The sequence below is a fragment of the Sus scrofa genome, chromosome 11 (assembly GCF_000003025.6).
Source record: "Sus scrofa isolate TJ Tabasco breed Duroc chromosome 11, Sscrofa11.1, whole genome shotgun sequence".
Taxonomy (NCBI): Eukaryota; Metazoa; Chordata; class Mammalia; order Artiodactyla; family Suidae; genus Sus; species Sus scrofa.
The window spans coordinates 892,844-919,068 of record NC_010453.5 but is presented as its reverse complement, the minus strand read 5'-3'; the positions used below and the strand labels follow the sequence as shown (position 1 = coordinate 919,068).

General features: G+C 50.6%; 1 protein-coding gene across 4 annotated transcripts in view; it reads left to right on the top strand.

Moving 5' to 3' along the window:
- CRYL1 (crystallin lambda 1) overlaps positions 1-26,225 on the top strand; it is an 80,379-nt gene that overhangs the window by 6,781 nt on the left and 47,373 nt on the right. For 3 of the 4 annotated variants that reach the window (XM_021065155.1, NM_213881.1, XM_021065154.1), the window contains 1 exon segment: positions 9,973-10,099. In XM_021065155.1, coding sequence (XP_020920814.1) covers positions 9,973-10,099 — 127 coding nt within the window. 4 annotated transcript variants of the gene reach the window in all.

Genomic DNA, 26,225 nt, shown 5'->3' with positions numbered 1-26,225 from the left:
TGCAGGGAGAGGGGAGCTAAAGCAGCAGCTCATTCGAAAGGAATCCCGTCAGGACCGTGTTTGGTGTGTCAGGATCCGGGCAGGTGAACCCGGCCAGCAGGCAGCGTGCTTAGTGTATGGTTGGTTTTTGCAATTTTTTTTTTACTTTTTTTTAATCTTTTTGCCATTTCTTGGGCCGCTCCCGCGGCATATGGAGGTTCCCAGGCTAGGGGTCGAATCGGAACTGTAGCCATCGGCCTACGCCAGAGCCACAGCAACACAGGATCCGAGCTGCGTCTGCGACCTACACCACAGCTCACGGCAATGCCAGATCATTAACCCAATGAGCAAGGCCAGGGATCAAACCAGCAACCTCATGGTTCCTAGTCGGATTCGTTAACCACTGCACCACGATGGGAACTCCGGTTTTTGCATTTTTAAGGATTAAAAGGAAAAAGAAAAATATGTAACAGTGACATCGTGTGGCCACAAAGCCGAAACTACTACTCTTTGGCCCTTTACAGAAAACCTTTCTTACCCATGTGGGTTGTTTCCCCCATTCTTTTTTGGCTGCGCCCATGGCATGTGGAAGTTCCCGGGTCAGGGACTGAACCCTCAGCACAGCCATGACTGCGTGGCCACCAGGGCCACCAGGGAACTCCATCGACCCAGGTGTTGAACAGCTGAGATTCTGATTCCGCTCCAGAGAGCTGGGCCTTCCTGCCCTCGACTCGGAGCCACTCCATCAGCCCCGCCCCGCCCCCATCAGTTAAGTCCTCGTGTCACCTGTGCCCCCCCCCCAGAGGGCCGGGTGTGGATCGGAGGTCCCAGGACCGTCTCCCTGGGTTTGCTGAACCGGCTAGAGTGTCCTGCCTTTAGCTCAAAGCTGTCCTCGTGACAAGGCGGCACGTTTTGGGGTGAAAAACCTGCTCCCTTTTGCTGCCTTTTGTGTCGGGTCATCTGGGTGAGCTTGGACGTGGGTGGCCCTAAACCTGTGGGAAGCCTGGGCCTACAGGGGACTGCGCCGTGTCCACTGAGTGTTTGCTCCGCCACCCTCCTGGGTTTAGACAGTGACCCGGTGTGGCTCTGTCTCCTTCGCTCCTGACCGGGGGTCCGGCCAGGCCCTTAGGCAGCCCTGCCCTTTGCTGGCTTCTTTTATTTTTCAGTCAACAAATATTTTTTCAATGAAACAGCTCCTTTTGAAAAATGCCTAGGTTTTCTCTTTTTAAAATAGATTTTACCGGAGTTCAGACTGGCTCAGTGGTAACAAACTCAACTAGTATCCGCGAGGACGTGGGTCTGATCCCTGGCCTCGCTCCGCGGGTTAAGGATCCAGCATTGCTGTGGTTGTGGTGTAGGCGGCAGCTGCCGCTCCGATTTGACCCCTCGTCTGGGAACTTCCATGTGCCACAGGTACGGCTATAAAAAGCGAAAAAAAGTTTTACTTTTTAGAACAGTTTTAGGTCCACAGCAAAATTTAGGAGAGACGTTGAGATTTCCTGAGACCCCCTGCCCCCAAAACACATGCACAGCCCCCGAATTATCAACACCCCCACCAGGCGGTACATTTGTTTCAGGAGATGAACCTTCATGACACATCATCACCCAAAGTCCGGAGTTGAGCATCACAGTTCACTCTCAGTGACATGATACCGCGGCAACACGATAATATGGTAACACAGAAAAGTTACTGCCCTGACAATCCCGTGTCACCAAACGCAAGTTCCTGAGCCCGACGCACAGTGAGGCCAAATGAAAGCTGGAGCTCGGGGCAGGGGAGAGTTCGCTGCAGGGCCGATAAAACCCCCAAAGTCCCCGATGGTTTGGGGGAGAAGTTTTTAAAGGCAAGATTTGGGGTGTGTGACGGTTATCTGACCAGTTGGTGGTGAGGTCCCAGGGCAGACCTGGCATCTGGGGTCCCAGCGTCCCCCGGGGCAGGGCCTGCATCGGGGGAAGAGCTCCGTTCGCTGCATCCCTGAGGGAGCAGCACCCGCCGCAAGGCTCCGCCTGGGTCTCCGGACTGGTCCTCCCGTCTCTGCGGCCCCCCTTCCCTGGCTGGCGGCTGCCTGGATGTGTCTTCTGCGGCGCAGGGCGGGTCGGCAGCTGAGTGGAGCCTGTTTCCTAAAACGAGGAGCGGGGGACACAGGAGGCCTTTGCACCGGGAGCCACGCAGCGTCCTGCCCGGTTTCCCGTTGACACCTGATGCAGTGCAGGTCCGCGTGGGGCACGGTGCCGGGTCATCGCCCCTTTCAGGACGGAGAAGGCAGGGTCTCTGCTGAGGAGGTCGCGTGGTTGACGCGGGGGCGCGGCCCACACGGAGGCGGGGCGGGACCCCAATGCGCAGAGAAAAACCTTGTGTTTGAAGTTGTGCTCGTCTCGCCGTCATAGATGAATTGTATTTGGCCGCAGGATGTAGGAGCCGATGCACCGACAAGGTAAAGCCGAGATGGGGGAAGAGCTGAAAGGGATGCAGGGAACTTACGGTAAAGCCACGCGGACTCCGTCTGAGGAAGGACCCGGGGAGTCCCTGTCGGGGGGCAGCTACGGTGACGCGGGCCTTCAGCAGCCCCGGCCTTGTAACTGGGTTTCTGGCCAATGTGTTGGGTTGGGGTTTGGAGCGGAGACATGAGCTCATCACCTTCCAGGGTGGCAGGCAGCACAGCCTCCGCTCCCCGCCGCCCGCCCTGCTGGAAAGGCCTTCTCAGGGTCCGTGGTCTCTACAGCTGCTCCCCCTTGTGGCCGGTGAGCCGGGCAGCAGGCAAGCCAGGCAGCGGGCGAGCCGGGCAGCGGGCGAGCCGGGCAGCGGGCAAGCCAGGCAGCAGGCAAGCCCAGGGCAGGCCTGGGTCCCAGCAAACTTAGGGCAGTGACAGTCGCTTTCACATGTCACAAAGTCCTGTCACTTCGGTTCCTTTTTCAGCCGTTCAGAAGTCGTCCTGCTCACTCAGGCCACGTGGGCACAGCGGACTCTGGTTCACTGACTCCACGCTTCAGTTCTGTTGCCACAGCTTTTATTTTGTAGACACAATTCCTGCTCCGCTGTAACCAAGAGAAAACTAAGATGCCTACTTGAAAAGTTCTTTGTTCTGTTTCTTGGGGTGTTTGTGTTACTAGGCCTTATTTTTAAGGTGTATCATGAAAGATTTTGGACACTTTTAAAGTCCTTTCAGGAATCAGGGAGAATATGGAGAATTTATAATTAGTTTTTTTCTTTTTTCTAAATTAAAAAAATTTTTTTTTTGGTCTTTCTCTCTTTTTAGAGCCATACCCATGGCACATGGAGGTTCCCAGGCTAGGGGTCCAATCAGAGCTGCAGCTGCCGGCCTACACCACAGCCAGGGCAACGCGGGATCTGAGCCGCATCTGCGACCTATGCCACAGCTCGTGGCAACACCGGATCCTGAACCCACTGAGTGAGGCCGGGGATCAAACCCGCAACCTCATGTCTCCTAGTTGGATTTGTTTCCGCTGCGCCACAACGGGAACTCCCAACACTGCATTCTTAACCCACTGAGACAAGCCAGGGGTTGAACCCATATCCTCAAGGATACTAGTTGGGTTCATTACAGACAAGCCACAATGGGAACTCCAAAAGTTGATTTTTGAAATAGTTCCCATTGTGGCTCAGCGGGTTACGAACCCGACTCGCACCCCAGAGAATGTGGGTTCGACTCAGGGAGGTAAGCATCTGGCGTTGCTGTGGCTGTGGTGTAGGTCACAGGCGTGGCTCGGATCCCGTGTTGCTGTGGCTGTGGTGTAGGCCGGCAGCTGTAGCTCCAATATGTCCCCTAGCCTGATGCCACAGATGTGGCCCTAAAAAGCAAAATGATAAAAAAAAAAATTGCAAGATTAATTACACAATATCATGGCAAGAGATCTCAGTGAATTAAAAAAACAAACAAACAGGCTGTCATCTAAGACTAGTCTTTTCCTAACAGGGTGGGAAAGTCAGTGACTTAAAACTTGCCATAAGTCCATCTTGCACCAGCAGAGTAGCCAACCTTGGGCAGATGCTTCACTGCTGGGCTTTTGTTCCCCTTGTGGGCTCGGTGCTTGGCACATATGAGGCCTCAAAAATCTGAGATGAATGTATTTTAAGAAGAAAAACAAAAATCAGGTGAAGCAAGTGGTGCCGTGGACCCGTGAATCGGGAGTGTTTTAACCCTCGTGACTCGGGTGCGGTCTCGCTTCCATGCGGCGAGGGGGCCGTTCTGGCCGCAAGACCAGGACCCCGGCCCGGGCCAGGGTGACACCTCAGGGACGGCCCCGCTCGGGGCAGAGGACTGGCTGCCTGTGGGGCTGGAGCCCCGTCGGAAAGCGCTGTCTGGGTGAAGCCCTCGTCTCAGCTCCTTTACTGCCGTCTCTCCCCCGAGCGAGGTCCCTCGGGGCCCGAGTCCACCTCGTGTGTGGATCTGGACCTAACGGCAAAGGTGATCGCTGCCCCGTCCCCCGAGCAACTGAGCGTCCCGGGCCAGGAACTGGGTCTCTAGCTTGTCTTTGACTCGACACCCAGCGCCCTGCACACCTCCGGTGTCTTGGACCCAGCTCTGGTCGGGATGCCTCTGGATTGGTGGGTTCCTCTGAGTCGTGCACGTGGCTCCGGCTGGAAGACCTGGGGCTGAAAGATCACAGGATGGTCCCCGACTCCTCCCGTCGGGGTCTGCCACAGTCACCAAAAAATGTGTGCAATTTGGTGTAAAGCTAAGAAAACCATGTAATACGTTCATGGAGAGGTTTCCAGAGTTGACCTGGAGGCCAGTAAAGACTAGAGGGCGGCCGGGAGCCTGTCTGCAGGGCTGAGGAGGTCAGAGGTGGCCTGGAGTGTCCTCGCCAGATGTGACCCCTTGGGCTGTGGGTTCCGCAGGTCGTTGAACCTCATGTGTCAGTGTGTTCACGGGTCATGCTGTCCCTTGGCTGTCATCAGGACCGTTCAGATGATTGTTTCATTTCAGGTGCTTACTCCTCTTCCCAAACAGGAACGGCTTTGCTGGCTCAGATTTGTAGAAGTTACGCATGCTCATTGTACATTTTAAAAATAATTTTTATTTTCTTTTGGCCACACCCGAGGCACATGGAAGTTCCTGGGCCAGGGGGTGCATTGAGCTGCTACTGCTGCAACCTACACCATAGGTTCTTAACCCACTGTGCCACCGTGGGAACTCTGCTAATTGTACAGGGAGAAACCAGTCACTCGGAGTGTCTCTGGATGTGGGGTCAGGAGCGACTGCTGTTGGGCTCTAAGGCTTCACGGATGTCCCGTCCTGTGGCCTCGGGCACGTGGGCGCGTGCCTCCCCAGGGAAGGGAGGGGTGGAGGCAGGAGCTGAGTCCTGGGAGGGCAGAGGATGCTCTCGTCAGCGCCTGCTGCCTGCTGCCCCGTGCACATGCAGGGGGAACTGACAGACTGGGCTGAAGCAGGTGTCCCCCCAGCCCCCCATCCCGATGCTGCCATTGTTAAGGAAAGAGAGACCTCAGGGCACCCGAGGGGGTGACAGCAGGGCAGCGGGGCCTGGGCCGGGGGGCCTGCCTGCGGGACGGATGCAGCCACTTTCTTCCGCCAGTGCATTTCCATGGACAGGCCTCCCGAGAGCTTTCCACAGTGGTCCTCCCGGCTCTGCCCACCCCTCTTCCCACCTCGAGCTGCCCCCGCGACTCAGTCCTCAGGGAGAGGCTGGGAAGCAGAACACCTGCCAGAATTCCCTTGGGTTCATAACAGGCCCACACTGAGGTTGCCAAAGAAATGGGAGCCACGGCCTTTGTTCCCAGGCACCTGCATTAGGTGTGGGGCCAGCTGCAGGCAGGAAGCAGGCCGTGGGGCCAGGGTGCAGGGGTGCAGGGCAGAAAGTGGGCACAGCACCGGTGATACTCTGAAACAGCTAAGGGCCTAGGTGGTCAGAGCTTAAACTTTGTTTTTTTGGCTGCACCCATGTGGATGAAAGTGAAAGGCCAGGGATCAAACCTGTGACAAATGCCGGATCCTGAACCCACTGTGCCACCAGGCAACTCCCAGTTTAAACCTTTTAGTTAAGGAAATACATGCATAAAGACAGCTGTCATTACAAAGTTCATAACCCAAACCCAGTTCATTACCCGTTCCTACACGTGGGCTTACGATCTGACCTGGGAGCGGATTCTTCTGTTTGGCAAATATGTGTGTTTTCTCTCTCTGATAAGTTCTTATCTTCTTAAATGAATAAATGCTCCTTTTGAATAAAATCTCAAAAATAAAAATATAAAAATATTTATATATCATGTCCCACGCTGGTGGTTGTTGACATTTCCTCTTCTCTGATTTAAAATAATAACACAGGGGTCCCCATTGTGACTTAGTGGGTTAAGGACCCCGTGTTGCTCCAAGCTGCGGCACAGGTTGCAGATGCAGCTTGAGCCAATGTTGCCATGGCTGTGGCGTAAGCCAGAAGCTGCAGCTCTGGCCTGGGAACTTGCCTATGCCACAGGTGCGGCCCTAAAAAGAAGAAAAATTTTAAAACTTTGGCTGAGGTTGGGATGCAAATATCTTGGGTCCTGGTGCTACGCTGCCCTCTAGAGGAGACGCTGGCGCATTACAGCCACCCACTAGGGCACTCGAGGGGCCGGGGTCTTAGCTCAATGGCTCTTCGTAGTCGTCAGCGCTGCCAGGTGCTGGCCTGGGAGGTCGAGAAGCCGGGTGGGAGTCGCATCTTTCCCAGGTATGGATGTCCGTCGTCTGCAGAGCTTGAAGCAGAAGTTCTTCCAAACAGTCAATGAGAAAAACTGGAACGAGCGTAACTGGGACGCCCCGTTCCCCAACGGCCGGGTTTGGTTCGTGCAGATCTGCTGACTTGAAGAGGACGTGGAAAAGCTCCCGAGACCCGTCCTCTGTCCCCCGGGGTCCTGATGGCCGGGTCCCCAGGGTGCACAGCTCTCCCCATCTGCGCCGCTGCCCCTCGGGGCAAAGGGGCCTTGAGGTCAAAGTGCTGATGCAGATTCTGGACCCGAGTCCGCCCTGCAGGGGCCCCTGCCCCGCTGCCCGGCGACATCGCCGGAAGGTCTGAGAAGCAAGCTCCCGAGGAACACGGGGCCCTGTTCCCACGGTTCAACCTAACCTGACACAGAGGGTGCTTGACGGGTGAGCGCGGCCCAGCTCCCGGAGGACGAGGCGGGTTCCGTGTGTCCCTGTGTTACGGGCTTTGGTGTTAAAACCCCTTGGGAGTTCTGCACACAAGGAAAGGGTGGTGGGAGGTTGCTGGCTAAACACCTGTGATTTAAAAAATGACAAGCAGCACACGCCTGGGGGTCGGTCGCGGTTGGCGACGGCAGAAAGGGACGATGCTCCACCTTCGCACCTCTTTCTCCTTCTCAGAAAAACACTGCAGGAGGCGCGGGGCGCCGCGTGAAGCTCCTCGGCTCTCCCCGCTGCGGCAGGGGACGGAGGTGACGTTCCGCCTGGTGGCAGCTCCGAGGCGAGCGTTCTTACGCCGGTCCTGTGGGGGGCACGTAGCCCACTGTTACTGGTGGTCCCCATGCCCAGCCTCGGCCGTCGCGGCTCTGAGGGCCCGTTCAGGGCACAGGGACAGAGGTGCAGGTGACATCTCCATGGGGACTGGGTGTGTGGCCCAGTGGGGGGTCAGGGTTCCCTGTTTTTAAGACTAAGTTTGTTGCATTGAGGAGAGTTCAGGTATTATTTATGTATCTTCCCCCCCCCCCCAAATGAACAGAACTGGAAAGCAAAGTGAGAATCCTAAACATCAGGATTGCTTTTCTCTCTGCTCATGAACAGGAGCCATGCCGTAATCTGTTAATAACCGCTAGGCATTTCTTTGTACAGTAGATCTCGGCACCCGAGTAACACCACGTTGCTAAGATGAAGGCGAGTAGTTCCCTCTGCTTGTGAAATTTAAATATACACAGTATCGGGAATAGCAGACTTTTTTTTTTAAAGTCTTTTTAGGGCTGCATATGGAGGTTCCCAGGCTAGGGGTCAAATTGGAACTGTAGCCGCCAGCCACAGCCATGCCAGACTTGAGCCTCATCTGACCTAAACCACAGCTCATGGCAACACTGGCTCCTTCACCCAATGAGAGAAGCCAGGGATCAAACCTGTGCCCTCATGGATACTGGTCAGATTTGTTTCCACGGAGCCACGACGGGAACTCCAGGAATAGCAGACTTCAGACTTTTAAACCGTTCAGAGCTTAGGGTCTGGGAATCTGGAATATCCTGTCCGTTTTATTTATTTATTTATTTATTTTTGCCTTTTCTAGGGCCACACCTGCGGCATATGGAGGTTCCCAGGCTAGGGGTCGAATGGGAGCTGTAGCCACCAGCCTACGCCACAGACATAGCAACGCGGGATCCAAGCCAAGTCTGCAACCTACACCACAGCTCACAGCAACACCGGATCCTTAACCCACGGAGCAAGGCCAGGGATCGAACCTGCAACCTCATGGTTCCTAGTTGGATTCGTTAACCACTGCACCATGACGGGAACTCCTATCCTGTCCACTTTAAATACTTAAAAATATTCAGTAAATGTATACGTTCTTTACAATGCATTGCTGAGCTGGCAGGACAATAATGTAACTTCTCAGAGACCAAATCTGGGACACAGATCCTGGGAGAGTCGTGAACGCTGCTGCTGCTCTGGGTGGGTTGCCGGTTCTGCGACCCCAGGGCTTCTCCCGGCAGAGCCTGCTCTGCGCAGAGGGCGGGTGGACTCGGAGCTCCCCAACGAACCATGACTGAGAGGGCTGCACTGCTGCTGAAGGAGAGCTAGGAAGACAGAACCCACACACGGGCCTCTGGGTGGAGGGGAGAAGGGGTTTCTCTGAGAATCTGTAACCATAAACCACCCTCTTGGCGTCCTGGAGCCCAAATCCATACCGAGTGAGCTAAAAATGTCCAAGCTCAGAGTTCAGATCAGTGCTTGGGCAGCAGTACCTCCCGGTGCCTGCAGGAGGCAAGCGGCACCAGAGGAACGGGCAGTGCCTGAAATTCAGGGGAGCGTCAAGGAGCAGGAACTGCAGAGGAGGACAGACAGCCAGAATGCCCCCCACACCTCCCTAGACGACTGAGACGCGGAGAATGGGAAGGGAGGGAGCGGCGGGCAAGGATGAGACGACTCAGAGGTCGTGCGGTTCGCACACGAACCCTCATTCTGAGGCTTCCGAGCAGGGTAGGTGGTGCGGACGGCTGCACCTGGATGTCTCGGTGGATCCCAGACACCTGGGAGGACCAGCTGCAGCCGCGGATGCAGGACCCGGCCACTGGGAGCAGTGCTGCCATGCACACGGGGTGCGGATGTGCCAGGCCCAGCTTCTCATTTTGGGGTGTCTACCTGGAAGTGGAATTGCTGGCTCATGATGGTCCTATTTTTTAGTATTACAGTGTAGCTGATTTACAGTGTTCCTTCAATTTCTGTTGTACAGCAATGCGACCCAGTCACACCCAGGGCCTAGTGCTGTGTGGCAGGATTCCATCACCCAGCCATTCTAAATGCGACAGCCTGCACGTACCAACCCCTGACGCCCCATCCATCCCGCTCCCTCTCCCCACCCCTGGGAACCACAGGTCTTCGCTCCATGTCCATGATCTGTTGCTGTTCTGTACAAGGTATATTTGTGCCACAGTTCTGATTCCACGTATAAGTGATAGCTTATGGTGTTTGTCTCTTTCTGACTTACTTCACTTAGTATGAGAATCTCTAGTTGCAACCATGCTGCTGCAAATAGCATTGTTTTGTCCTTTTTATGGCTGTGTAGTATTCCATTGTAAATCTGTACCACATCTTCTTCCTGTTCTTAGGAACGACTGCCACACTGGCTGCAGCTTTTACATCTGCCAAGAGCACATGGGGCCCTGCTTCCCCGCGTCCTTGCCAACACTTGGTTTCTCCTCTGTTCTTTTGGTTGTCACCATCCTAATGGTTTTGCTTCCATTCCCCTGCTGCTTCGTGAGATGGGTGATTTGAATTGGAACGGTTTCTCAACACTCACAGCTCACTCTCCACTTCTTTCTAGAAAAGAGATGAAGTTGCTGGAGCAGTCCGGTGCCCTGAAGGGCTCGCTGGGCGCCGAAGAGCAGCTGGCGCTCATCAGCGGGTGCTCCGACCTCCGGGAGGCAGTAGAGGGCACAGTGCACATCCAGGTAAGTCGGGGGCACCTGCCGTGGGGGGAAGCTGGCGTCAGGGGCTGGGAGGACTTGTCTCCAGCTCCTTGGGCAACCGGCAGGGTCAGAGGCGGTTGAAGGCCTGGACACCACGCACTGAAGGTCAGGGCTGTGTTTATGTGACAGGACCTCCAGACGGCCTCTGCTCACACCGCCGGGACAGCACAATAGACATTCTTAACAGCTAACACTAGTTTTGTTTTTCTTCCCATCGAATGAGCGGTTGTGTTCTTGTTCTCGAACAAAATTGTGTAAATGCTGAAAGAAATCGCCTAAGACAAACCCTTCCACTTCTTGGAGCCTTTGCAGCGTTTCATTTTTCCAACAACTTCCCTTAAGAGAGGGCTCTGCGGGGGCCGTCCCCGCAGCCAAGACACTCCAGGCCCAGCAGGGTGGCACCTGCTACCAAGGGCCGAGTGGAGGCAGGATGCTCGGGCGCCGGCGGGCGGGTGGGTGTTTTGAAGGCGCCGGGAGCAGCACGGCCACAGGGTCCCCTGAGAAGTCACGATTTCATCACCGTCCGGGGCCGTGACAGGTTTCTGGGCATGTTGACACATTTCTTTCTATGACGTGGGGCAAACTTGGCTTTCAAATTTTGCAACTAATGCATCTTCATCTCAGCGTATGTTTACCGAACAAACAAGGAAATCGGCGCCCTCATCACACCTGCCTGATGTGAGACCGTGTGTTAAGTGATACTGGGTTTCTAACGATCTGATAATCTTAAAAATACATTTTATTTATTTATTCACTTATGTATTTATTTATTTATGTATTGTCTCTGCCATTTCCTGGGCGGCTCCCGTGGCATATGAAGGTTCCCAGGCTAGGGGCCTAATTGGAGCTGTAGCCACCAGTCTACACCACAGCCACAGCAACACGGGATCTGAATTGTGTCTGCGACCTACACCACAGCTCACGGCAACGCCAGATCCTTAACCCACTGAGCAAGGCCAGGGATCAAACCTGCAACCTCATGGTTCCTAGTGGGATTCGTTAACCGCTGCACCACAAAGGGAACTCCTTAAAAACATATTTTAAAGAATAACGGTTATGGAAGTCCTGTTTAGGTCCACTATTCCAAAAATGTTTAAGTATTCTTGTGTATTTTTGTTTCATTTTTCCTGTTTATTTTCTCTGTTTTTCTAACACACTGGACATTAGAATGTAAATAGAGTTTTGCATCATGCTTTTTATTTAAAAGTTAGACTCTTTCTTGCCTTTCTGACTATCAGACAGGAGTATAACTCAGTGGACTTAAATTGTTCTGTTTATCATGTGAGGTCTAACCTGAGAGAAGCTTCTTTCTGAAAATGGCATCGAGGAGTTCCCTGGTGGCCTGACATGGGTTCAATCCCTGGCCCCGGGACGTCCGCATCCCATAGGTACAGCCAAAAAACAAACAGACCCTGAAGCGGAAGGGCCGCGGCCGCACCTGCTCCCCGCCAGCCTCACGGCCCTGCCGTCTTAGTGCCCGGGACGTCCCGCTAGCCGGCCCCTCTTAGCAGCTCTTTGCGGCTCCCTTTTTCCCAATTATAAAAAGAAAACTTATCACCATGGAAAAATTAAATTAGGCTATCTGGAGACTTTTTTAATAAACAGAAAGTTATCATTGTTATAGGAAATGGTTCAAATGCAGGAGACAGAGCCTGTGAATGAACACAAACGATTCTTCAACTACAAACCATCCGACTGTAGGACTTGCTGCGTCCCGAGGGTCACAGCCCCAGAAGCACGAGTGCAGCTCTCTGAGGCAGGTCTGTCCTCTACCCAAAGCCCAGCGGGCAGGAGCGGGGTCCGGGTGTTTCCTAATGCTCTGCTGAAGTGCGGGCACGTGCAGGAAGGGAGCCTGAATTTCTAGAACTTAGTGCAAATTTGAAATCAGACCTTGCCTGGCAAGAAACGTCAATCTGTCTTGAAAAGCCTGTCTCAAGCACTGACGTTAAAGAGCATTACGGCTCATGAGCGGTGAGACGGGCGTTTTCTAACCTCTGGAACTGAAGACGGAGGCCGAGGTCGGCGGCGGGAGCCCTGGGAATGGGCGGGCAGTTACGAGCTTTAAACGACCTTCCGAACACGAGCAGGACAGCGCTAAATCGAGAACTCGCAGTGAGGTTGGGCTCGGAGCTGCTGAGGATTTGCCTCTCAGCGTTACCCTGGAGGCTGCCGGGGTGTCCTGTGATCTCGGCCAGGTTCGAGAAGTCATGGTTTTGTAACGTATCTGGCTTTTTCTTGTTTTCAGAGTGAGAGCAAAGTTCTCTGCTTTACACCCCAAAAGGTCTTTTTTTTTTAAACAGCCGCACCCACAGCCTATGTAAGTTCCTGGACCAGGGATTGATCCAAGCTGCAGCTGTGACCTAGGCTTCAGCTTCAGCAATGCCGGATCCTTAATTCACTGCACTGGGCTGGGGATCGAACCCTTACCTTCGCAGCAACCTGGGAAGGATTCCGAACCTACGGTGCCACAGCGAGAACTCCCTCATGGGTTCTTTATTATCCTTATTTTAGTTAACTGGAACATAATGTTTACATTTAAAATAGGAACAGGAGTTTCCATTGTGGCTCACTGGGTTATGAACCTGACTAGTAGCCAAGAGGAGGCAGGTTCGATCCCTGGCCTTGCTCAGTGGGTTAAGGATCCGTCATTGCCATGAGCTGTGGTGTAGGTCGCAGATGCAGCTCGGATCCCAGAGTTGCTGTGGCTGTGGTGTAGGCTTTCAGCTGCAGCTCTGATTTGACCCCTAGCCTAGAAACTTCCATATGCCACCGGTGCAGCCCTAAAAAGAAAAAAAAGGAACAGGATTTGGTCAAACATTTTGTTGTTGTTCTCAAAATTTCAAAAGTGGTTCACGCTTGTGAAAGAAAAAGAAGCATAAGCGTGTATATAAAGTAAAAATTGAAACTTTTTACCTCCCACCACTGGGGATGAACGTTACAAGGAGTCTGGGGGTTATTTATTCCTCCAGAACTCCGTCAGATATTACAGACTTCACATTTTAATAACAGGGACCGATTAGGATATGTTTTACAACTTGATTTCTGTACTTCATTACAGACCTCATGTACTGATCTGTCTATTTTCCATAGGCCGGGAAATCATTTACTCGTTCACTGTTCATTTATTAGCTAGATAATGTTTTCAGAGTTGAACATTAATGTTTAGAAATAACTCAGTTTAACACCTTGAAATAACCTGGTTTGAAGGCTAAGAATAAAAATTAAGACAATATACATAGTATTTTGTTGGTCTCTGAAAGTCTGAGTGCTAATATTTCAAATACACAGGTTAGCAAATTTCTTTTATAAAGGGCCAGATATTAAATATTTTAGGCGTTAAGGGTTTTTGTCTATTTCACAGTCTTTCAAAGATGTAGGAGCTCCCGTCATGGCCCAGCGGAAACAAATCTGACTAGGAACCATGATGAGGTTGTGGGTTCGATCCCTGGCCTCACTCAGTGGGTTAAGGATCCGGTGTGTCCGTGAGCTGTGGTGTAGGTTGCAGACACAGTTCGGGTCTGGTGTGGCTGTGGCTGTGGTGTAGGCCAGTAGCAATAGCTCAGATTTGACCCCTAGCCTGGGAACTTCCATATGCCGCGGGTGCAGCCCTAGAAAAAAAAGACAGAAAATAAAAATTAAAAAAAAAAAACAAACAAAAAAACAGATGTACAAGCCATTCTGCACTGGACTGAATTTGGCCTGGTCACAGTCTGCTGATCCTTAGCTGTGCGCCCTGCGCTGAATTTGGCCTGGTCATAGGCTGCTGATCCGGCTCCAAGCGGAAGTGCTTTCTTTCCCCGCCGCTCTGCCCTCACTCCGCACGGAGAGACTCACCAGTCAGCCTGGCTAGAGGTGCTGAAGGCCTTTCCGGCCTTTTCTGGGGCTGTGTCTCTTCTCTGTGATTTCCAGTTAGAGGCTCTGCTGGGGCCTGTTTCAGGCGCCCGGCATCGCCTGCGCCCCCTAGTGTCTGCAGGCGGCCCTGCAGGCTCCCTTGCATCCAATAAGCGGCACTGAACCGCCTGTGTTCTCAGGGAAGGCAGAGACCAGTCCCTGCCAGCCCCCTGTGGACACACAGCACGGGGGAGGCTGTGGTGGGCTTCTCTCTGCACCCTGAGCTGTGCCGGCTCGGGGACAGCTCTCCAGACGCAAGCGTTCTTGGCTCCGTGCTCCGTGGTGCTGCCACTTCCTGATGGCTTCTGGGTGCTCACAAAGGCTTTCCGGCTGCGAGCCGCTGCTTCAGTTTTGTCTCTTGGGCCTCCTAGTCCCCCATCCTGATGATGTCACTAAGCTTCACACCCACACAGCCGAGTCTGGACACCCGGGCGTCCTGTGCCCCGGCCCCACGTCGCTCTCCTGCTCCTTCTCTGCGAGGCTCCTGCACTGGGGGGTTCAGACAATCTAAACCAAACGCCGCTTAGAAACGCCGATCTAACTGCTGCTTCCAGTGCTTTGCTTTTATAAATGAAGTTTGGTTGATTATCTCTGGGTATCATGCTGCCATGTTTTGGGTTACGTTTTTAAAGGCTGGATCATTGAAAGTGGCCCTTGTGGCTTCTGGTTGGCCCTGTAAACGCCCTGCACCCTTGTAAGAGGAGCCCATTAAGACAGCTGGATTTCAGGCTCACCAGTGTTAGGTATACTGACCTTTCGGATGCTTATAGAACTGATAAATGAAAACATTTCATTATCCCAACTTGTAACAACAAACATGTCATCGTTCCAACACTGACTTTTTTTTTCTTTTTGTCTCTTTTTTTAAGGCCACACCCAGGGCATATGGAGGCTCCCAGGCTAGGGGTCTAATCAGAGCCTCAGCTGCCGGCCCGTGCCACAGCCACAGCAACGCCAGGTCCAAGCCGAGTCTGTGACCTACAGCACAGCTCACGGCAACACCAGCTCCCTAACTCACTGAGCGAGGCCAGGGATCAAACCCACAACCTCGTGGTTCCTTGTCGGATTCGTTTCCGCTGCACCACGCCCAGGAATTCCCCAAGACTGACATTCTTAATTTGGTTCTAAAATTACTGCGAAACTAAATGAGTGACCTTACTACCCCCTGAACTTAAAAGAAGGAGAAGCTCAGGGAGTTCCCTGCTGGTCTAGTGGTTAAGACTCACTGCTTTCACCGCCGAAGCCTGGTTCAATCCCTGGCCTGGGAACTGAGACCACACATCAAGCTGCCGCACACCTCACACCTCAGCCGCAACAAAAAGCAAGCCCAGCTCGGATCTCTGTTTAGAAGAGCACTGCGGGGCTCTTTCAGAAAGACGGGATGACGGCACTATAACAAACAGGGGAGCTGACGTAATACTGTCTATATATGATGTAAATATGACTATGTATGTGTCTCAACCTCATTTCTATAGGTAGAAACTTAACTGTCCCCGGGCCGTAGAAGCTGTACGTTGTTAAGTTAATGCCCAAAGTCAAAGCAAGCGTCTGATGTAAACACTTCACTTTGGTTTGTTTTTTGGGGCCGCACCCACAGCATATGCAGGGTCCCACGCGGGGGGTCAAATCGGAGCGGTAGCTGCCGGCCTGCACCAGGGCCACACCAGATCCGAGCTGCGCCTGCGGCCTACAGCCCAGCTCAGGGCAGCGCCAGACCCTTAGCCCACGGAGCGAGGCCAGGGATGGAACCTGCGTCCTCACGGCTGCGGGTCAGACCGTTTCTGCTGCGCCACGATGGGAACTCGTGATGCAGACGTTTTCATGTAAGAAATCTGCTGGATGGAGGGTATACACACCCACGGAGGAGGTGTCTGGCTTTACTGCTCGGCCGAAAGCATGACAGGCCACTTGAAGGGGCCTCGGCTGCGCATCCGACGCTTGGGACACGGCGCCACCCGTCGGGTCATCCCTTCGGCCTCTGGTTCCTTCCCCCTTCCTGCTGGGGGTGGCGGGCGGCTGCTGTGTCTGGGGACCGCTGTGTGAGCCCGTCCCAGGGGCCTGCCTTCTTAGGACTGCGCCCTCAGGCGTGGGCGGCCTCTGTCTGGGAATCTGACAGCAGTGAAAACCCAGGAACACCAGGGGCGAAACGCCAAAGCCCCTGCTTGTCGGCGGGGCTGGCAGCGGCGGCGGCGGCGGCAGTGGCATCACAGGGGCCCCGGGCGCCTGCTGGTTTCCCAGCTCTCGGCTCCTGCTACCCACCTGGTGGCACAGGTGCCCGGGGTCAGACCGGCCTCCTCTGAGCTGCCCAATGTTTATTTTTATTTGAAAGTCAGTATTCAAAGACTTGTCCCCCGTGCATCTGTCTGAACTACTGGGGCAAAGAAGGAAAAGGTTCTTTCCAGTCGGTGACTGTCCCCTGTCAGGAGGTGGGCTGTGCTGCGTCAGGCCCCCTGCGGGGCGGGGGCGTCTCTCAGGAGGCTGGGCACCCGAGTAGCTGTTCCTGTGTCTTGGCTGAGGTTCCCCTGACGGATGCTGTGTGTTGTGACTGGGGGGGCACCTGGCTGAGGCGGGGGCCTTCCTGGAGGAGGCGCCATCCCTCTGAGAATGGTCCCTGAGCCTGCCCTTTCAGCTGCTCTTCCTGCTGTCAGTGTGGGACAGGGACAGGGACAGGTCCCAGGGCCTTCTACACTTTTCTGCTTTGCTTCAAATGAGCAGCTCCCTGTTTTATCACATGACTTGGGGGGGGGCTCTTCCCTCTGAGGAGGCCCCCCCAACGGAGTGTCCCCTGTGTACCGGGTCGGGGGGGGGGAGAGGGGGAAGGGGAGGCACGTGGCTGTGAGGAGCTGGGGAAGACGGAGCCGTCACTTATATGAGTGGACGTCCATGCAATAATTATGCAATAAAGCTCACTGTTAGTATAATAAAAATGGCAAAAGTTACAGATAAGGAGAGGACTCGAAAGGCAGCAAAAGAGAAAAACAAAGACTTATAAGGGAACCTCCGTAAGGCCACCAGCTGATCTCTGTACAGAAGCACTAGAGGCCAGGAGAAAGTGGCAAGATGCATTCAAAGTTCTGCAAGGGAAAAATGTGCAACCTAGAATACCCCACCCAGAGAGAATATTTTACAGCAGGAGAAATAACAAGAATTTCTCAAACAAAAATTAAAAGAATACAGCAATAATAAACCCATTCTATCTTTTTTTTTTTTTGGTCTTTTGTCTTTTTGGGTCACACTCGCGGCATATGGAGGTTCCCAGGCTAGGGGTCGAATTGGAGCTGTATCCATCAGCCTACACCACAGCCACAGCAACATGGGATCTGGGCCGCATCTGTGACCTACACCACAGCTCACAGCAACACTGGATCCCTAACCCCACTGAGCAAGGCCAGGGATTGAACCCACAATGTCATGGTTCCCAGTCAGATTCGTTTCCTCTGTGCCATGATGGGAACGCCAATAATAAACCCATTCTAAAAGAAATATTGAAAGGCCTCTAAATAGGAAAGAAGTAAGAAGAAATAGGATAGAAGAAACCACAGTTAGAAAGTAGTCACTTAAATAAGCAAGTATATAGATGAAAAACAAGAAGGAAAAAAAAAAAACCCTATTTGTGAAAGTGACAATAAACACAAGAAACAGAAAAGGACAAACATGAAGATGAAAAAAGGATATTGAAATTATAAAATCGGGGAGTTCCTGTTGTGGCTCAGCGGTAACAAACCCAACTAACTAGTATCCAGGAGTATGTGGGTTCGATCCCTGGCCTCACTCAGTAGGTTAAGGATCTGGTGTTGCTGTGAACTGTGGTGTAGGTCACAGACACGGCTCAGATCCCGTGTTGCTGTGGCTGTGCTGTAGGCCAGCAGCTGCAGTTCTGATTTGACCCCTAGGCTGGGAGCTTCCACATGTTGCACATGCCGCCCTAAAAGGAAACAGACAAACAAAAAACCCACCAAAAAATGGCATGAATACATATTTATCAATAATTACTTTAAATGTCAGTGGACAGAATGTTCCAATCAAAATACATAAAATGGCAGACCAGACTAAAAAACAAGAGCCTACAATATGCTGCCTTTAAGAGACCCACCTTAGGGCAAAGGACACATAAAATGAAAGCGAGGAGCTCAAAAAAGATACTTCATGCAAATAGAAATGGGAGGAAAGGGGGAGATGCAATACTCATATCACACAAAACAGACTTGAAAACAAAGGCCACAAAGGAAAAAGGATGCAATTTAATGATAAAAAGATCAACTCAAGAAGAAAATATTATACTTGTCAATATATATAGCCCTAATACCGGAGCACCGAAACATACTACAAATACTAACAGACGTGAAAGGAGAAATTAATGGGGATACAACAGTAGGAGGCTTTAACACCCCACTCACATCAATGGACAGATCCTCTGACAGAAAATCAGTAAGGCAACAGAAATCCTAAATGACACAATAGAACAATCAGACGTAATTGATAGTTTCAGGACATAACAGCCAAGAAAAAAATATATATACATTCTGTTCAAGTGCACAAGGAACATTCTCTAGGATTGGCCACATACTGGGGCACAAGACTAACCTCAGCAAATTTAAGAGTATAGGAATTATTTCAAGCATCTCCTCTGACCACAATGGCTTGAAAGTAGAAATCAACCACAGGAAAAGAAATGAGAAAAAAAACTGACTACACGGAGACTAAACAACATGCTACTAAAAAACCAGTGGGTCACAAGGAAATAAAAAAGGGAATTAAAAAATTCAAGACAAATAAGAACAAAAACACAACCATTCAAAATCTATGGGATGCCACAAAAGCAGTTCTTAGAGGGACGTTCAGAGCAATACAGGACTTTCCCAAAGAAGAATCTCAAATTGACAACCTAATCTACCACCTAAAAGGATTGGGAAAGAAGAACAAACAAAACCTAGTTAGCAGAAGGAAGGAAATCATAAAGATCAGAAAAGAAATCAATAAAATAGAGATTAAAAAGACAATTTAAAAAAATCAACAAAACTAAGGGCTGGTTCTTTGAAAAGGTAAACAAAATTGGCAAACCTCTGGCCAGACTCACACAAAAGAAAGGAGAGAGAGAACGCAAATAAACAGAGTAAGAAGTAAAAAAGGAGGGATCTCAATTGATACCGCAGAAATATAAAAAACCGTAAGAGAACACTATGAACAATTATATGCCAACGTATCTGACAATCTAGAAGAAATGGACAACTTTCCAGAAACATACAGCCCACTAAAAGTGAATCAAAAAGAGATAATTTGAACAGAGCAGTCGCTAGAAATGAATTGAATATGTAATAAAAACACTCCCTACGAACAAAAGTCCAGGACCAGGGGGCTTCACAGGCGAATTCTACCAAATACACAAAGAACTTATACCCATCCTTCTTAAACTTTTCCAAAAGATTGGAGAAGACGGAACACTTCAAAAGGCATTCCATGAAGCCACCCTCACCCTAATACCAAAACCAAAGATACTGCCAAAAAGAGAATTAAAGGCCAATATCTTGATGAATATAGATGCAAAAATTCTCAATGAAAATGTAGCCAACCTAATCCAACAGCACATAAAAAATAGCATCCACCACGACCAAGTGGGGTTCATCCCGAGTTCACAAAGATGGTTCAACATAAGCAAATCAACGTCACTCACCACATTAACAAAAGCAAAGTCAAAAACCACATGATCATCTCAATAGACGTAGAAGAAGCACTTGACAAAATCCAACATCCATTTATGATAAAAACTCTTACCAAAGTGGGTATAGAGGGGACATATCTCAACATCATAAAAGCCATTTATGACAAACCCACAGCCAATATAATACTCAACAGAGAAAAGCTGAAAGCCTTCCCACTAAAATCTGGAACAAGACAAGGATGCCCACTCTCACCACTTCTATTCAACACAGCATTGGAAGTTCTAGCCACGGCAATCAGACAAACAAAAGAAATAAAAGGCATCCAAATTTGGAAGAATAGAGACAAAACTGTCATGCAGATGGCATGATACTATATATAGAAACCCTTAAGGACTCCTCACAAAAACTACTCGAACTGATCAACAAATTAAGCAAAGTAGCAGGTTACAAGATTAATATCCAAAATCGACTGCATTTTTATATACTAACAATAAAATACTAGAAAAATAATATAAAAAGCAATACCTTTAAAAACCATACTCCCCAAAATTAAATACCTAGGAATAAACCTGACCAAGGAGGTGAAAGACTTATACGCTGAGAACTATAAAACATTAATCCAGGATTCGACCCCTAGCCTGGGAACCTCCCATATGCCACGGGAGCGGCCCAAGAAATGGCAAAAAGACACACCAAAAAAATTAATCAAGGAAATTAAAGGTGATTCAATGAAGTGGAAAGATACCCCATGCTCCTGGATTGGGAGAATTAATTTTTGGTTTTTTTGGTCTTCTTAGGGCCACACTTGTGTCATATGAAGGTTCCCAGGATAGGAGTCCAGTCAGAGTTACAGCTGCCAGCCACAGCCACAGCCACAGCAATGTGGGATCCGAGCTGCATCTGTGACCTACACCACAGCTCATGGCAATGCCAGATCCTTAACCCGCTGAGTGAGGCCAGGGATCAAACCCGCATGCTTATGGATGCTAGTCAGGTTCGTTAACCCCTGAGCTATGAGGGGAACTCTGAATTAATATTGCTAAAATGGCTATACTACCCAAAGCAATCTACAGATTTAAAGCAATCCCTATCAAATTACCCATGACATTTTTCACAGAACTAGAACAAACAATCCCAAAATTTATATGGAACCACAAAAGACCCAGAACTGCCAAAGCAATCCTCAGGGGAAAAAATGAAGGATGAGGCATAACTCTCCCAGACTTCAGACAATATTATAAAGCTACAGTCCCCAAGACAGTGTGGTGCTGGTAGAAAAACAAATGTAGGGACCAATGTCACAGAATACAGAGCCCAGAAATCAACCCAGACACCCATGGTCAACTAATTTTTGACAAAGGAGACAGGAATAGAAAATGGGAAAAAGACAGGCTCTTCAGCAAGTGGTGCTGGGAAAACTGGACAGCTGCCAAGTAAATCAGTGAAATTAGAACACACCCTCACACCCTCAAAAATAAACTCAACATGGCTTAAAGATTTAAATATAAGACATGGCACCACAAAACTCCTAGAAGAGAACATAGGCAAAACATTCTCTAACATCGACCATACAAATGCTTTTTCTTTTTTTTTTCCCCAGGGCTGCACCCACAGCATATGGAAAGTCCCAGGTTAGGGGTCGAATCAGAGCTATAGCGGCTGGCCTACATCACAGCCACGGCCACACCAGATCCGAGCCACGTCTGTGACCTACACCACAGCCCATGGCAATGCTGGATCCCTGACCCACTGAGCGAGGCCAGGAATCTAACCTGCATCCTCACGGATACCAGTCAAATGAGTTCCCGTTGTGCCGCAACGGGAACGCCCATACCAATATTTTCTTAGGTCAGTCTACCAAGGCCAGAGAAGGAAAAAAATAAACCGACGGGACCTAATGAAACTCACAAGTAAGGAGGTTCCTCAGAAAACTAAATATGGAATTACCAGGTGGAGCCAGCAATCCCACACCTGAGCATTTATCTAGAGAAAACTATAATTCAACAAGATACTTGCACCCCTATGTTCACTGCAGCACTATTCACAATAGCCGAGACACAGAAGCAACCTAAATGTCCGTGACAGACGAACAGATTAAGAAGGTGTGGGACAAATATACAATGGAATACTACTCATCCTTGAAAAAGAATGAAATAATGCCATTTGCAGCAACATGGATGCAACTAGAGATTCTTACACTAAGTGAAGTCAGAAAGAGAAAGACAAATACCATATGATACCATTTATATGTGGAATCTAAAATATGGCACAAACAAACCTATCTGCAAAACAGAAAACAGACTCACAGACATAGAGAACAGACTTGCGGTTGCCAGGGCGGGGTGGGGAGGGAATGGGATGGACTGGGAGTTTTGGTTAGTAGATGCAAACTATTACATTTAGACTGGATGGGCAATGAGGCCCTACTGTGCAGCACAAGGAACTGTATCCAGTCTCTTGGGATAAACCATGATGGAAGATAATATGAGAAAAGGAATACAGATATATATATATATATATATATATATATATATATCTGTATATATGCATGACTGGGTCACTTTGCTGTACAGCAGAAACTGGCACATTACAAATCAACTATGGGTGAAAAAGAGACCAAGAAAAGGTCACTGGTCACTGTTATGGCTGAAAGTACAAGAAAGTATGACACATCTACTGTCACGCACTTAGAACTCTGCACTTCAACAGAGCGACTCTAGCGGCTGTCTTTGCGATCTCACTGCTGCTCTTTGAGGAATTGGGGACCACAAACCTACCCTTTTCCAGTTAGTAACTGTCTGCTCTCTCCCTAACCCCTAAGCAGGGAATCCCCTTCCTTAGAGATTGAGGTGGAAACGGATGCCTTCTGTTAATATCGTTGACGTTACAAGGGAATTACCCTGTTTTTTATTTATTTATTTAATTAACTGGATATGTTTTGGGTACTTTCCAAAGACATTATTTCTGAAATGTTAGAATAGGTGAGGGTTATTGTTAAAAAAAAGAGAGAAGTGAAAAATGAGTTATCTTGAGTCCTCCTACCCTCACAAATCACGTGCTTTGGTTTTCTTTGGATCCTTATAGAATTTTATGTGAAATTTATAGTTTCTCCACCCCACCCAAGCTGAAGGTCTTGTGTGTTGTATTCGAGCTTCTGTAATAGAGACCATGATATTGTGACATCCAAGAGGTGGGCTGTGTGGGCCACACAGTTTAAGGAAATAACTAGGGACACAGCCCCTGTGGGAGCTCTCCTGTGCCCAGTGAAACCAGAGTTGGAATTTCTGTCTTCTGCGTCTTTCGCGTTCACTGCACGTGTGTGTCCTGCACACTGTGTAGCTCTGTGCTGTATGGTTTTCTGAGCTCTAGTTAAATGCTCTCCTACTGCGGGATGCCACCCGTTCTGATGCACGTACCTGTGGTCCACCCACTTCTGCCACCTGCCCTGGATATAAACAGTCCTCGGTTCATGCCTTCGTGCCCTGGTGCCGGATGTAAGACGTGTGTACAACACCGATCTGCAGAGGACGCTGCCCTGAACGTCCTTGCATGTCTTTCTTACACTCATGAGCGTGACTAGGGTGAGTGATCAGCGGACCTTCTGTCCTGCAGGCAGGTGGAGCATCAGCCACCCCCACATGCGCACACGCACTCACGGGCCTTTAAGCGCCAGTCTGGCGCATGCGCAGCGTCCTAGTCCGTCTTCCCCGTCGCGTGAGGCTGGACGGCAGAGCTGCTTTCCCACCCCTGCCCGCTTCCTTGATTTGGGGGGGAACTTGTATTCTCTGCCCGTAAACATTTTTTCTTTATTGACTTGCAGCAATTATTTCAACATTTTTACAAAATCGCTTACCATTTAATCAGTTTGCAGGGTGGCTTGCTTTATGATGTCTATGAAGATACTTTAAAAAAGTTTTTCAAGACAAACATACCAGGCTTGTCCTTTACACCTCATGCTTTTTAAGTCTTAAGAATTTCTCCTTCCGTTTGTAGGTCGGGCATTTGGAGGGCTCCCTGCGGGGAGGCACGCGGTGTCCTCGCGGTCCGCGTTCCTAAGGGCTCCACAGGTCCCTGCCAGGCCTTGGCTGAGCACAGGATGGGCGCTGTGCCCCGCCCCCCACCTCGAGGCTGCAGTGCAGTCACTGCCGCCTCCGGCTCTGGCTCCAGCGGAGACACCGCCGTCTTTGCTGAGATCCAGCGGCGAGGCTCTCCACCGCTGCTCGTGACTCTTCCTTTTATGAGGCAGCAGCGAAGCCTGAGCTCCGGATTTCCTCCTGAGGGGCCCCGGGAGCCTGTCCTCTAAGTCCAACCTCGGGAAACCTCTGCCAGCCCTCTGTTTGGCCTGCTGCTTAAATAACTCTGCCTTCGCCTCTGTGATGTCCAGAGGTACACGGAGGTCAAGGGATCCACCCAGGACCAGCAGCAGGTCAGGGGGAGAGGGTACAGGTTGCTGTTTGTCTCTAAGCCACTTCCTGCTGTGAAACGGTGCTGACCCGGTCTTCAGGCCCCTGGTGGATGTGGTTTGTGAAGAGCTGGGATGTTTAAAAGTCTAATGTCCGTTAAGATGTAGATACTGCCCAGCCTTAAAATGTCTGTAAAAGTCTGCTGGATAAATTAGTCTGCTCCTCTGCATAAACTATGTCAGAAAAAGGTCACATCGAATGTGAAGGAAACACTAAATCTTTTTAGCTGACTGGAGGACTCCCAGCAAGGGATGCTGCGTCAGAAGCATGGTGCAGGCTGCTTTGTAAACCATGAAGCAGTTTTCTTTCAAGGCCGCAGTGAAGGTATCAGTGTAGGACCTTTTGTCCTGAAGAAGAGTTTTTACGTTCTTGAAGGTTGTAAAGTCTGAGGAGTTCCCGTCATGGCACAGTGGTTAACGCATCCGACTAGGAACCATGAGGTTGCAGGTTCGATCCCTGCCCTTGCTCAGTGGGTTAAGGATCCGGCGTTGCCGTGAGCTGTGGTGTAGGTCAGAGACGCGACTCGGATCTTGCGTTGCTGTGGCTCTGGCGTAGGCAGCTACAGCTCCGATTAGACACCTAGCTTTGGAACCTCCATGTACTGCGGGAGCGGCCCCAGAAAAGGCAAAAAAAAGTCTTTCCGAAGCATAAAATGGAATCTAACAAACCTATATCCAATTAAAACGCTCTGGAGGCAGACACAGCGAACAGAACCAGACAGCACATTGCAGGTGGGAAGAACATTTACAGAAGAAGTAAAACCATGTTTTAGAAAGGCGAATATACAAATAAGTGTCGCAAATCTAAAATGATCTAAGAAACTCGTGTTAAAACGGACGAATGTTATGAATTGCTGCATCACACACATAAATATATACAAAGGCAGAAAAAGAGTATGAAGATCTAAATCTTTTTCCCAGCAAACTGGAAAAAGCAAAGATGCTGAGGCAGCACCCCAAGGGCTTGTGCACTGTGGGTAGATCTGGGGGGGAAGCAGTGATTTCTGCAGCTGCCGTCACACATGACCACAGACGGGTGACTTCTCTACGGCAGGTCTATTTCTTCGTAGTTCTGGAGGCCAGGCGTCTGAGATAGAGGCTCAGGACGGGCCTTGCTCCCTGGAAGGCCCCTCTGGCTTGTGGCCAAGGCCCTCTGTCACCATGTCGCCTCCCGTGCCTCCTCTGTGTCCATGTCCAAACCTCACTCTCCTGACCGGACACTGGATTCAGGGCTCATTCTACTCCACGTTCACAAAGGCCCTATTTCCAAATAAGGTCACACCCCCAGGAACCAGGGGAAGGACTTCAGCACATCTTTGGGGGGACACGCTTCGACCTACAGCACCCCATGTGCTGTAGTCCACAACACGCCACCTGCTCCCTAGGAGGCTGCCGTCTGCAGCACAGTCTACAGCCAGGGCTGTGTGACAACAGAAAGCTGGAAACACGCCTCCGTGGAGGTGGAGCAAACCACAGGAGGTCTCCAGAAGGACTGAACGGCTTTCAAGAGCGAGGCCGGCGCAGCGGGTCTCCCCCATTGACACTCTGCCCTGCTGCCTCGTTTTTCACAAATTAGGAGAAACTTTTAAAAACAGAAAAATGTGGAAAAGAACGGGACGTCCATTCGCCCCCCACCTTAAAGTGGCAAACGCCCAGCACCGTGTTCCTTGCTCGTGAATCTTCCCTTTATTTCTCTGCAACAAAACATTGTAAATACAACCGAAGTTCCCTCCAAGCTCTGATCCGACTCTCTTCCTCCGTCCTGCACGGCAGTCTTACCGCGACTGGGCGGGGATCCTTCTGCCCAGACTTCGGTCCTGTTAGCACGTATCTCTGACAGCCAGAAGCAAGTTTCGTGCACTCTGAAATTTTGTTTAAATGCTGTGCAATTTGCATAATCTGTATATTCACATATCTAGAAATGTATTTTTACTTTTTTGTCTTTTCAGGGCCACACTCACGGCATATGGAGGTTCCCAGGCTAGGGGTCGAATCCGAGCTGTAGCCGCTGGCCTACAGCACAGCCACAGCAACTCGGGATCCAAGCCTCATCTGCAATCTACACCACAGCAAGTCCAGATCCCCAACCCACTGA